At 46.5% G+C, this 14,576-nt stretch overlaps 1 protein-coding gene across 2 annotated transcripts in view; it reads right to left on the minus strand.

The window, feature by feature from the left end:
• Nucleotides 1-14,576, minus strand: part of ACSF3 (acyl-CoA synthetase family member 3) — a 62,824-nt gene that overhangs the window by 21,034 nt on the left and 27,214 nt on the right. For both annotated transcript variants that reach the window (XM_066637658.1, XM_066637657.1), the window contains exon 7: nt 1,949-2,075. In XM_066637658.1, the coding sequence (XP_066493755.1) occupies nt 1,949-2,075 (127 nt within the window). The remainder of the gene's footprint in view (nt 1-1,948; nt 2,076-14,576) is intronic.

The following is a 14,576-nucleotide window of genomic DNA, read 5'->3' on the forward strand; positions in this document are numbered from 1 at the left end:
CAATGGACTGAATGTTCTCACCCTTAAATGCAAGAACATATAAGGAGCCCTGCTAGATCAGACCAATGACCCTTCTAGCCCAAGCACCTGCTTCCAGCAGTACACAGCTAGATGCTTTCAGGAAGCCCACAAGGAGGGCACACAGGCTATTCTCCCCCACAACTGGAATTAAGTGGTAGACTGCCTCTAAACCTGGAGGTTTCACATACATCATGACTAAAAACCACTGACAGACCCCCTCCTCCACAAACTCTGTTCCTAGTTGTATTCTCTGATTTTAAATATTTCAAGCGAACATCCTGAGAAACTCAGGAGGTCAAATTCTGCACTTGCAAAGGAAGCAGGGCATGAGGCTAACAACATGTTTGTGGATTCCCCCAACAACTGGTATTCAGAGATACGATGCCTTAGAACAGGGAGGTTCAACACAGGCAGCTATCATGGCTAATATCCAGGGATAGACTGTTCCTCCCCCCTCCCCCTAGGAATGATTCTATTCACTTTGAAAGCTTTAAATGTTGCCTGCAAAATATTTTCAAAGAATTCAAAACAGGAACAGGAGGAAAATCAAGGGGTGGTGGCAGGGAGCCAAAGCGAAACAATCAAGATGCCATCGCTCTCTTCTCATCTCTGTCAAACAGGATTAACAGGGAATGGAGGACTGCTTGGAGTCTCCAGCCGGCTCCTAAACCAGAGGACCCTTCATTTGCATGCCTCCTCCACAGCCTTTCTCTGAGCCTGGAAGTTACACTTGGCCAGGGAAAGGGTTAAATTTAATTTATACTGATTTCCATTTAATATCATTCTCTCCCCGTAGGAGCCAGCAGCTGTGAGCTGATTGTAGTTTCTCATTATGTAGTCTGTATCGCTAATGGTCTGTGACAAAGGCAATGGCATCTTCCAGGCCGTACCCCCGAGAGCCAATTAAACACACATACTCCCTTCCTGTTTGCGGTGCATTACAATGAAATTAAACCGAATTTCAAAATCATTTTCTCCTAAAGACATCTCTTTACAATAATTAATGCATGCTATTCCTTTGCATCTGAAATATTCATCAGGAGGAGCTGACTAAAAAATAACACATAAAATGCAATTTAAAAAAAAATCCCTCAAAATGATCGCCCCTCAAATCTGCATCGCCCACTATCACTGAGCTGCAAAATCTTGCCGCTCAGATGAGGCCTCCGGCAGGACAGCAAAACATGACTTGCTGAGTGGCAGCTCTTATCATCATTATATCAACAGTGCACACACAAGAAGGCCAGAGAGCTGAGGCTGGAAAGTCACCCTGGAAGGTATCAGGAAGTCAGCAGGGAACTGACAGACGTGATGGGTCCTTAACTTGGAGGCATGACGGAGCCAACAATGTTCTCCAACAAGAACTTCTGGTCTGAACAGTTTTGCAGCGGGGGACAGAGGATGTCCCTCTGTGATTTTGGACCCAGGTTGTTCCTCCCACACGCACTTGCTTAAGGTCTGAGGTCACCTCCAGACACTCTCTAGCAGGTGCCCAAGAGGAGTTGCGTGGTGGCTGGTGAAAGAGACTTCTTAGTGGACATGCCCCGCTGCTGGAGCTCTCTGGAGCTGAACCAGCTTTCTTTCCAGTGCTAGGTAAATCTCTCAGATCAAGCTTGCCCAGGGGTGGGGAGCATGCAAGTAGCAGAGCTCCAGTCAGTTCAACCCCAGGAGCAAACACCATCTTAATGCATAGTAGCAAATTTAAGTGGTTGTGTGTTATTTGCATACAAAAAAGTGCTAGATTATCATCTGCCAACATTAATGATAACAGCCCAGTATCTTGCCAAAGCTGCAACCGGCCAGGAGTCCCCAGCAAAGAGACCAAGAACAAGGCCTCCTGACCTGTTCAAGACTTTGCCATGGAGCAGTTGGCCAAACTCTGCAGACTTTCCTCCTAGGTGGCTATGCAAAACCCCAGCCCAGTCACCTGTTTTGAACCAGCCATCAGGAGTAAAGGCCTCCGCTGTCTCCTTCGGTCTGTTCCAGTACTCCCGAAACACTGTTGGCCCCTTCACAAAGAGTTCTCCTTCCTTGTCACCCAGCCCTGGGGTCACCTGGGAAAACAGAAACACCACCATGGACTCCACCAGCAGGGCACTTGTGGATGTTCACCCTCTGATGATCCACACCCTTGTGCCACATGAGGGGGTAACTGGCCAGAGGATTCTGCCCAGTCTGAGACAAAGGGTCTCCCATAAGCCCTTGTGAGATCGTGAATTGTTTTGTTGCCTGCCCTCAGGCTGCGCCAACTAGTTTCAGGGAACAGCAAAACATGGGTGGATGGATCCTGGTGAAACAACAGTGGCCCTTGCAGACTGTAGGTATTCAGCACTATCCAGAGAAGTGGTGGCTGGCTGGCTGGCTGGCAGGCAGACAAGAGTCCAGCTTTGGACTTCCACATCCTAGTTCTATTCCAGTTGCACCTTCTCAGAACTTCATGACAAAGAACACAGATCAAGCTATAAGGTGCAGATTCTTATCTTAAAATCGCTGAGCCTTGTGGGATTTGGGTCTCTTAAGGGTCACCTTCTCTTGTAACCCCCCACCCCACATGCTCCATTTAGCACAAGGTCCTGCTCTGTCTTCCCACCCAACCAAAATGCTATGAGATGGCTGCAAAGAGTGGGGCCTTTTCAGTTGTGGCACTAACCTGTTGGCCTCATCACTATTTATCTTTTGATGCCTGGTGCTTCAAGAGGCCTTCAGAGTTGACTTTGCACAGGGTTGGTGGTCTCCTGCCTCTGCTGACAAACACTGTAGTTCCCCCGAAATTCCTCTATTGCTGTTCTATCACTCTGAAAACTTTTTTGCCTCTTTGATGATGTTTTGATGGTTTCTTATTTGCTGTTGTATTACTTTCTGCTTTCATTTTGATAGTGTTCCAGATTTTGAAGGGCTTAATAGATTATTTGCTCATTTACTGCTACTAGCTGTTTTGGTTTTGATTTCTGTTGAAGACAAAGTGGTAAAAAAAATTTCAATGCTATATATAGATTAAAAGCTGCCCGCTTGCTGCTGGTCAAGAGAAAATGCCTTCTTGAGCAGCTGTAAACACAGCAATGTGACCGATGCCCCGGGAAGCCGGTGTGGCATCGGCAGCGCAAATCCCTGGCGAGAGTGTTCCGGCAGAGCTTGCACAAATCGAAGGCTGGATGGGCTCCAAATTCCTTGTCACCTCAGCTTGAGTTCTGGCAGAGGCTCAACACCCGTCTTATCTCAGGCGCTGCTCCCTGGCAGCAGGAGCCTCCCTGTTCTGCTGTTTTGTGACACTACGGCTGGTTCGAAAGCAGAAAAACAGAACGCCCGTGACGTTATCGTAATAGGATTCTGCTCTCTGAACTCGCAGCATTGGCAGCTGCTCTCCCCAGTGCCCAAGGAGCATGAGGACCAGTTCAGCACTACCAGGTTGCTTTGCTTGAGGATGGTGTGTGTGTGTTTAAATGGAGGGGCCAAAGAGCTTCCCAGCTGCAATTTCTCACCTATGGCCTAGACACAGATACCTCCACACACACCCCAAAGTGAAGACTCTGCACCTTGTACCTGCCAGAGAGCTTCCCAAGAACCAGTGAGCTCTTTCTTTTTGCAAAATCTCCAAGGTACCCTTTTGTTGACACTAACTTACAAGCAGATGTTGAAAGCATCAGATGGCTAATTGCAGAGATATCCTATTCTCCAAGTGCCATATTTTAATGCACGTTTCAGCTGCTTTAATGCATTCAAGCAACTTTAACACGTAAGCACAGTGTGCCCTGGAAGGCTGGCGTTTGATAGCTTTCCACCGCAAAACAGATTCAGCAAGCTGAGCTAGGCCAGCCGGCGCGCCAGATAAGATTACATTTTCCACGCATGAAAATAAAAAGGTTGTAATAAACTCTCTGAAGGAATAAATCCGTGTGATTATAAAATGCATATTTTCAATGCTTCCATTTTACCTCTCTATTAGCAAGCAGCCGAAGGGCTCCCAAAGAGGCGAGAAGCCTCCTTTGATACTATTTTTCCCCCCTGGAGTGCTCAGTTGTTGACAGGGGATTTCTAGGATCACCCAGCTCTTAAGTCTGCTGCCCTTGATGGACTACAGATGAAGCACCTGTGATGGGCTTTAATACTGCTGGAGGTTGGACAAGGCAGGGCAAAAATGTCCTTAATCTGGCTCCATCTTGCTTCAGGGTGTTTCTCAGTTATAAATAAACCTTTCTATCCCATCCTTCCTCCAAGGAATTGGAGCAGCATACATGCTTCTCTCTCACCCACTGTATCCTCACAACAACCCGGTGAGGTTGTCTAGGCTGAGACAATCATCTCAGGGTCACCAAGTGAGCTTTATGACAGAGTGCAGATTTGATCCTGGGTCTTCCTAGACCTAGTCTAACCAGGACATTCACCTGCCACCAATCATTGGCATCCTTCAGTTTCGGAAGACTATGGTATCGTGCTCTGAAAAGTGGTTCTGGGACAGCGTCTGGTGTGGCTGAAAAGGCCAATTCGGAAGTGACAATCCCTTCCACACTGGGAGCAAATGTAGTCTGTCCCTGGTGTCTCCCTGGCTATGGGCCTCCCTTCTTTGCCTCTTTGCCTCGGTCTGTTGGGCAAGTGTCTCTTCAAACTGGGAGAGGACATGCTGCACAGCCTGCCTCCAAGCGGGATGCTCAGAGGCCAAGGTCTCCCACTTGTTGAGGTCCATTCCTAAGGCCTTCAGATCCCTCTTGCAGATATCCTTGTATCGCAGCTGTGGTCTACCTGTAGGGTGCTTTCCCTGCACGAGTTCTCCATAGAGGAGATCCTTTGGGATCTGGCCATCGCCCATTCTCACAACATGACCAAGCCAATGCAGGCGTCTCTGTTTCAGCAGTGCATACATGCTAGGGATTCCACCTTGTTCCAGGACTGTGTTTGGAACTTTGTCCTGCCAGGTGTTACTGAGGATGCGTCGGAGGCAGCGCATGAGGAAAGCGTTCAGTTTCCTGTTGTGAGCGAAGAGTCCATGACTCGCTGCAGTACAGAAGTGTACTCAAGACACAAGCTCTGTAGACCTGGATCTTGGTGTGTTCCGTCAGTTTCTTGTTGGACCAGACTCTCTTTGTGAGTCTGGAAAACGTGGTAGCTGCTTTACCAATGCATTTGTTTAGCTTGGTATCAAGAGAAAGAGTGTCGGAGATCGTTGAGCCAAGGTACACAAAGTCATGGACAACCTCCAGTTCATGCGCAGAGATTGTAATGCAGGGAGGTGAGTCCACATCCTGAACCATGACCTGTGTTTTCTTCAGGCTGATTGTCAGTCCAAAGTCTTGGCAGGCCTGCCATCTGCCACCTCAGCATGGGATACACAGCACTTTTAAATGTTCCAGCCACGCTGAGGAAGTCACATTTTTCATGGGTTCGTCCCATGTTAGCCCCCATCTCAGAGAGGGGACTGCAAAGGCGGGAAAAAGTGCAGAAAAATGCTCAGGGGGTTGGAGCATCTTCTCTGCATTAAAGGCTAAAAGCATTTATGGCTTTGCAAACTGTTCAGGAACTACAATCAGTTCAAGATACAGGGTGACCACAAAAACACTTCCTGATTTGCATGTTATACCTGTTTGAAATCAGGGAGTGTTTTTGTTGACACCCTGTACAGTTGCTAGATTGCAGTTTGGGGTGGGATACTGAGATACATTTAAGAGGGTCCTCTGGTTGTCAGTCCATTACTGAGCACAACTGCTGATGGCCAACCTCAAAGCCCTTCATAGCTGGGGACCTGAAGGGATGCCTGCTCTGGTATCAGTCTTCCTATGCAGGATGATCATTTTCTGGAGATGCTCTTCCGTGTGCCTGCACCACCTGAAGTGAGGTGGATGGCAACTAGAGCAGAGTGTCTTCTTGGTGGGGCGGGTTCTGGGGGAACAGTGAGGGAAAGGGGGGGACCCCCCAGATTTCAGGGCTCCTGCAGCAGCTGCTATTTTAAGGCCTGTCAAGTCTTTTACATATGTACATCACTTTGAATTGCTGGTTTACTACTGTTTTAATTATGGAGTTATCATGCACGATGTATCTTTTTTTAAAATTACACTGTTATTGCAATTATGATGCTTCAATGCAATCCGCCCTGGAAAACATGTTTTGAAGGCTAGTCTATACATTTTAAAATAAATCAATAAATCCAAAAGAAGCACATCTCTTGTGCAAACCCCTTTGAATTGCATGAGAAATGGCCAAGAATGCATTGCATCGTGAGAACCTGTGCCTCACCCATTTGCTTCCAAAAGAACTTGTGCAGGAGATATTCTACCCTGGGTTTCGCCCTTACTGTTGAGAGGAGTTTAATGTGGGCATTCTACGTGGACATCACCACTCCTGCAAACAGTAAGCGAAGGCAGCAGAAGTAAAAAAATGCTAATTTTACTAGTGGAACAAGTTTCAATTGCACCAGCTCTTCAAGATCACCAGCAGCAACACACAGAAAAAGCAATAAAATTTAAATTTTAAAGAAGCACTTCAAGAATGGCATATTCCCAATCCCACCATCATCGCCGCCTGGCATTGGTTAAAAATGCAAAGGGTTTGCACTGCTGGTTTATATTTGCAATTAAATGATTACCTGAATCAAAGTACTTAAAGAATACCAGGGAAGTTTCTTCTTGGCAGGGGTGGGGTGGGGGGTTGCTGTTAAGCAGGAGAAAATCATTTTAGCTTGTGCTATCTGCATAAATGAGTCGTTTTATTAATCCATTTGCTTAACAAAAATGAAAAATCTGAATAAACAATTTTTAATCAGAGCAAAAAAAGCAGTAGGGAGCTCTTAGTTTCTGCCCCCCTCCTGGTTTTATAGTGCCATGTGATGCTGGCCACACAACATGGAACACACATAGGTGGCCGTGTGTACAATATTAGCGCAGGCAGCCAGTACCAAGAATGGGCAGGCAGAGAAGGGGGAAGACACCTGCGCTCACCAAGAGGTCATCAAGGACATCTCACAGTGCACCATTCCCCCACTCTACATATCTAAATTGGGTGTTTTGCAAAAGTATACATGTCTTTTGGTAGCTATCTACTTATTTAGTAAATCCATGTCTCAGTTCTATCAACAGGATGACCGAGTAAATAGTCAAGTAAGATAAAAGTACAATGCAACAGCATCAGAAATTCAACTAAAACATAAGATGGTCCAGCAGAAAAAGGATTTCAGACTGGCCAAAAGAAAAGGGAGCAAGCAGCAGTTCAAACATTCATGCTGGAAGTATGAGGAGACCACATTTGTAAAACTTTCTAAACACCATCAGGGAGAGAGCCAGTTAGGTCTCTTGGAGTAGAGAATTTCACATCCTGGGTGCCACAACAAACAAGGCCCTGCACTGCATATCTACCACTCATGTGTCTCTGCCAATATTGGAACATGGTGCAGGACTCCACAAAGGGCCTGAGCAGCCACGTAGGATCGTGGCAATTTACATACCAGAAGACTTCTAAAACAGCTTCCACTTATTTCAGGTGTGTGCACACGTATGTGCATATGTGCAATCTTACACAAGAAACATTCCCAGAGAATTGCAGTCACTGCTGCAAACACTTAGTAGCCAAAGTCACATCACTCACTCTTGCTCTCAAGGTGGACCAGGGCAGGTCAATTATAGAAAATAATGTATACTTTTGGGGCATCATTCTACAAATTTTTGCAATAGGAGGAAAACACTTGCAGCAGTGGGGCTGCTTGTGGTTTCTCACTTGCTTTAGCTCTCTGTGAGAGGGACCCAGTCCAGCAATCATTTCATCTAGCAGGAGGGAGGCGTGTAGTGGGGAGAAGGAGGAGGGGAGGGTGCATGTAATCATATCACTGGTATAAGCAAGTTGGTCAGAATGCATTTGTGGGCTGGGTATGGTCTGTGGATAGTTTGGGGACTCCTCCCTTGGCTGGACAGCTCCCTTGGCTTTGCTGAAAAGCTTGTCAGCCTCACCAAGACAATGGGAAATCAAGTCATACCACTGAGAACTGGAGATACACACAGGCGACACTGTGAAATACAAAAATACCTTCTGGAAGGAAGATGCAACAACCCACTTTGGCCCACCATGGAGTCAGTATAAGTGAGGGCATGGCAAGACAGAGCCAGCCTTCCTCCTGCTCATCACTCATCTGTGTCTGGGGCTGCTGGAACTGCTCGGCCTCTCACATCCTGCCTGTTGCCGTGATTTTGCGAGGCGTGGGACTTTGGGCGGGCGCCAGGGACTCGTTCTGCATAAGGCAACCAATCAGGCTTCAGGTAGCAATAAACTTTTAATAGCTGTCTATTCTGGCAGATTTGCTGGTAGTAAAACGCTCAGCAGCACATTACCAATCTCCTAGGCAACCTGGTCCCACATACCCATTTGTAATTAAAAATTCCCCCATAAGCTCCCTTTCCACACAAGCGGCATTATCTCTGGCACGAGCCGCATGTCCTGCAGCAGGCCGCAGAAGGCAATTGCGATGCTGTGCCATTTCTCTCCTGCTGGAGAGAAGGCAGAGTCTGACTCCTTGGGGAAACAACACTCAGCAAGGAAAAAAAAAGGGAGGGGAGGGTCACCCAAAGCCTAGATAGTAATCTGCAAACACTTTGCAATGGTGACTTTTTCTACAGAAGGGCTAGGAATAACACAATCTGTTTGCTTTTCATTTTGGAAGGTATGAAAAGGGAGAAAAGGAATGAGAAAGGGAGAAAGAGAGTTGAAATACCAGGCCCAACTTGTAAACCAGCAAGATGCAAATTGCTTATCATCATGGGTGTGCAGATAGCCACATTATCTTAAAACACACACACACACATCTAGACACGGAGTATCTCAAACTAAAACTATACAGTCACTCTTTGCTTTTGGAACGCAGACTCCACAAAACGTTCACAAGTGGGGTCTCGGAAGCACTTGAAATGACCCAGAAATTCCCTAGCAAGATTTTAATCATCGTCTATTCTGTTTTAAAGAGATAATTAATTCTAATTCCCAGGCCTGCCTTGGAGACAGAAAGACCAGAAAAGGAACAGTGTTGGATTTCTAGATTTAATTTCCAACAGTGTTTCGAGTGTGAGCTGTGTGCGGAGCAGGGGCACTCTGCCCTCATTTTATGTAGAGCACAATGTGCACAGATGGCACCAGGTACAAAATGAGCTATGATGGAAATTGAAAACTTCACCTATTCCTACTCCAGCCACCTCTCAACTGGATTTCTGCACTGCATTCTCTGTGGGGTCACCCTTGAGAAGTATTTGGAAATAGCAACTGGTTCAAAACTCTGCAGTCAGAACTGCTGATGGGGAAGGATGGTTCTCCTCTCCTGCAGGAACTGCACTGGCTGCCTATCCATTCCCAGGTCCTGTTCAAGGCACTGGTCACAACCCTGAAGTCCTAAAAGGTTTGGGACCCCAGGACATGATTAAGGATCACCTCCTGTCATAAGGATTTACCCATTGATTAAGACTTTCAGGGAAGGCTCTGCATTCTGCCATTGAGTAACGTACACAATTAACTGGCTAAGACCGGGAATTTTTTTGTTTGTTTGCAAGGTTGGTGGTTAAATATGAACTGCCATCATCAGCTAAATGGCAACATTAACAGTTACAGCATTTATTAGAGTCTAAATTTGGTTCAGTGGCATTATCTGCTTCTGAAACTCCTTCACTCTTAGAAGTACTTCTAGAATCAATGCACAAAAAGAAGCCTACAATATTTGTTTATAAATATTTGATTCCCCCTAATAAATATGATACTCAAATACTTAGTGCATTATGGAATACAGAGCTGGACTGTCCTACCCTGCACAGCCACTGGAAAGCAGTTTTAACTAATATACCTGCAATATCTATGGATCTTTAATTAATCAAAAAAATATGGTCAGGGTTTACTGGACACCACAACATCTTTTTGGTAAGGGGCTGATTAAAGAACCCAAATGCTGGCATGGTAACTCAACTGATGTGTCAACTTACACATGTGATATAGTCTTGTTTTGTGATATGATTTTGGGGAGATGATTTTAACTGCATTAATGTTTTATGCAACTATCATTGATATTTGCTGATTCCTACCTCCTTTTGAATTATTTACCTGTTTCATGGAAGTTAAACAGCGGGACAGCAAAAAGGAACTCAGGGTCCAATCCTATCCAACTTTCCAGCTCCAGTGTAGCCACAATGCAACCCCATGGTAAGGGAACACACATTCCCATAGCTTAAGAAGGCCCCAGTGACTGCCCCTCCACTACAGGATGCAGTGCACACCCCACTGGCACAATTGCACCAGCACTGGAAAATTGGATAGGATTGGGCCCTCAGGGTCCCTACTGTGGCTCAAAGACATATATTAAAACACTGGAAGAATAAGTGCCCTCTTACAATTACTCAACAGCCCAGCTGCTCCCAATCCACACTTCTTGATGCACTAGACCAGTGGTTCTCAAACTGGTGGGTTGCGACCCACCAGTTCGTGTAAAGGTTCCCCTGTCCCTTTAAGGGGCGGGGGAAGAGGAGAGGTAGGGAAGTGATCCCCAGGGTCGCATCCATTTGGGGGGGGGCAAGGGGGTGCTTGTGATTTACTTTTAGAAGGCAGGGCTGCAGCAGGCTGCAGGAGGTGTGGGGAGCCCTGCGCAGGGCTGCACAGGGCTGCACAGGACTCCCCGCACCTCCTGCAGCCTTGCTTTCTAAAAGTAGGTCACAAGCACCCCCCCCCCTTAGCAACACGATCCTGGGGATCGCGTTGCTGCCCTAGCCCCTCCCCCACAAAGACTTACTGAGGGAGTAAAGCTCCCTCAAAGTTTGAGTACCACTGCCCTAGACACCCGTCAGGTCATCGCAGGCCATCCGCTGCCTGGCAGCAAGACCAGCGCAGAGGGCAGAGCTGAAGCACATGAAAACTGCATGCTGCAAAAAGCCATCCCGCCTAACTGCCATCTAACTGCTATTTGGAGGCTCTCATTAGATCTCTGAACCCAGAAGTAAATTGCGGTGACGTCACCGCATGATATGCTACTGTCGCTCAGTTCTGGTTTTTCAGGGGGGTCACAGCAGCGGTAAATTTGGGAACCACTGCAATAGATAGAGGCCTTTTAAGTTTATCAACATTTGAATGAATGACTTACAGATAACAGTTACAAATAAACATATTTTTGTATATTTTGAAGCCTTCCTTAGATCTATATGCATAATGATGGATACACAATGCATATAGTGTGCTCCCTGAGGCATTTGGTGGGCCACTGTGAGATACAGAAAGTTGGACTAGATGGGCCTATGGCATGATCCAGCAGGACTGTTCTAATGATCTTACAAATCTAATGGATTATGGTTCATAGTACAAGACTGCTAAAAAAATTTATGTACCTTATTAATATCATTTCCCCCCCTTCTTTCTTTTCCTTTCTCTTTTTTTGATGATTGTATTTGTGATACTTTGTTTTAATGTATTTTTCCCCATTAATAACGGGGGAAAATACTGTCATTGAATAAGGTATGTCAGTGGCTCTCAAACTTTTTAGCACCGGGAACCACTTCTTAGAATGATATCTGATGGGACCCACTAGAAGTGATGTCATTAACCTGGAAGTGATGTCATGGCCAGAAGTGACATCATCAGTTCAGGCTTCAAACCTAAGCAGTGATCAGCCAAAGGTCCCATTAAACAGCAGGCTTGTGCTGTTATTTTGCATGGAATTCAAACATTCCACCTGGGAACTCAAAGCAGAACACAGACTTGGATCCTTTCCCAATCACACAGCCCTCTCTCCTTCCCAGTGTCCCATCTTCCCATCTATTCAGGGCAAAGCACCATGCCTCTCTCCCACTGGGAGCCTGCCCTGCCCAGCAGCTCTGTACCCTGTATTTTCAGTGGCAGCTGAGTTGGGTGTGATGCAATCCACCTGAAATTGGCATGCGACCCACAGTTTGAGAAACAGTAAGGTATGCCATGCACACAGAACAGAGGCTTTTCTGGGATGACCCTCTGGTTGTGGAACGTTCTGCCCCAGAGTTAACAAAGCCCCACCCCCACCCCAGTTTTTAAAGGGTACAGGTACTTAAGATCCACCAGTTCCATCAAGCTTTCTTGCTTGTGAGTTGCTGTTGAGACATTTTAGTTTTTGTCTGTTTTAATTACTGTTTGGAACCTGCTGTTACTGTAATCTGAAACCACGGAACACTCCAAATATCCAGCTCAGAAATGTGGCATTCCTCTATCAACTGATAATGCCCCAGTGTTAAAGGCCCAGAGTCCAGTTCTCGTGTCTAAGGGAGCTTTTCTTTGCTTTGCTTTTCATGGTGAGGGGGTGGAGTGGTGATGGTGGGGACATTAAAATAAACAGACAGACAGACAGACAACACCCGCTATGCTCCAAGAGTTTGCTGGCTTCTGCCAGCTGGGAAGCTACAGCCTATGAAATATGCATCACGGTGAACAAAGCAAGATGAAATTTCCAGCGCTAGGGAACAAAAAAAGAGTAACCCTTTCCTACATGGGATGATGTCAAGGTGGGAGAGAAAAAGAGGGGGCCCAGCAAAGGCTATAAGAGCAATGATCTTCTCCAAGTGCCACAAGAGAGAAGTAGGAGAGAGCAAGTAAGTTCTGTTTGGGTGAAACGGCATTGGAATGAACGAAGCAACATGAAATATCTTGGTTTAGGAGGAGAAAAATGACTCTTTTTAGAATAATTTCACCCTGCCACACCTTACTGGGGGGGGGGTGATCAGGGAGGTATTGCATAGAGCTGGGAAGACCCCCTTAAAAGCATTCAGGCAGGTAAGCAGACCAGGAAGAGGTGAGGCATCAGGGCTGCTCAGCTCTCCACCAGGATGGACACAGACCCACGTCTGAAGCCTGGTTTGCACACGGGTGGCAGGTGCCCAAAGCAAGTGTTGCAAGTAGGGGGTGGAAGCCTGTGTGGTGATCTATGAGAGCACAGTGTTCTTCAGCTCCCAGTCTCCAGGGGCTTTTAAGCCAGGAAAGCTCACACCCTTGATGAAGGTGGGAAGTTCACAAATACATTTTGCACAGCACTTCTAATGAGCAGAAACGTTGCTGAAATTCACTGGCTTGTCCTCGCAACAACTGTGTGCTCTGAATCCCTTGGCACCAGCGTGACACTTCTCAGGTGCCTGGGAGCTTTTGAGGCTTGGAAGAGATCTTGTCAAGACTTACTTCACAGAAGGAGAGCTAAATTGGAAAGCGGGGGGGGGGGGGGTCCTAACTTGTATCTTTCATCTTATTCTGCACCCTCAGCCAACCATTTTCTGTTACATGACTACATAACAACCACTGGATGGATTCAGCTGAACTGGATCCATTTAGTCCAGCACTGAAACAGTGACTGACCAGATATCTCCAAGAGGCCCTCATGTTGGGCTGGTATCAGCCCATTTCAAAGCCCTCTAAGCCTGTGGCATCACCCACATGATCTGCATCACACTCCATGCACTTATTACACAACAAGTAAAGACGGATTCTCTTGTGTTTGCTGAATCTCCTACCAATTTCATTGTGTGACCCTGAGGAGTTCTAATGAAAAAAGAGGGACAAAATCATGGCTGCTGGTTTGTTTCTGGGCATAATTCAAAGTGCATTTTGATGTTTAAAGCCCTTTGCAGTTCAGGACCAGGGTAGTTGATGGAACACCTCCTTCCATACCTACCTGTCCTCTGAGGTCATCAGAGGGGGCCCTTCTAACTGTGCTGCCATTGACAGAGGTGAGGGGGATGGAGGTCAGAAACAGGGCCTTCTTGGGGGTGGTACCATATTTGTGGAATTTCCTCCCCCTAGAATTAAGAATCTTAATCTTTAAAAAAGATCTTTTTTAAAGAGCCTATCTTTAAAAAGGGAAAGAGGGGGGACCCGGGAATCTATAGGCCGGTCAGCCTAACATCTATACTGGGTAAGATGGTGGAATGCCTCATCAAAGATAGAATCTCAAAACACACAGACGAACAGGCCTTGCTGAGGGAGAATCAGCATGGCTTCTGTAAGGGTAAGTCTTGCCTCACGAACCTTATAGAATTCTTTGAAAAGGTCAACAGGCATGTGGATGCAGGAGAACCTGTGGACATTATATATCTGGACTTTCAGAAGGCGTTCGACACGGTCCTTCACCAAAGGCTACTAAAAAAACTCCACAGTCAGGGAATTAGAGGACAGGTCCTCTCATGGATTGAGAACTGGTTGAATACCAGGAAACAGAGAGTGGGTGTCAATGGGCAATTTTCACAATGGAGAGAAGTGAAAAGCGATGTGCCCCAAGGATCTGTCCTGGGACCAGTGCTTTTCAATCTCTTCATAAATGACCTGGAGGCAGGATTGAGCAGTGAGGTGGCAAAGTTTGCAGACGACACCAAACTTTTCTGAGTGGTGAAGACCAGACGTGATTGTGAGGAGCTCCAGAAGGAGCTCTCCAGACTGGCAGAATGTGCAGCAAAATGGCAGATGTGCTTCAATGTCAGTAAGTGTAAGGTCATGCACATTGGGGCAAAAAATAAAAACTTTAGATATAGGCTGATGGGTTCTGAGCTGTCTGTGACAGATCAGGAGTGAGATCTTGGGGTGGTGGTGGACAGGTCGATGAAAGTGTC

The sequence above is a fragment of the Tiliqua scincoides genome, chromosome 9 (genome assembly GCF_035046505.1).
Source record: "Tiliqua scincoides isolate rTilSci1 chromosome 9, rTilSci1.hap2, whole genome shotgun sequence".
NCBI classification, from domain to species: Eukaryota; Metazoa; Chordata; class Lepidosauria; order Squamata; family Scincidae; genus Tiliqua; species Tiliqua scincoides.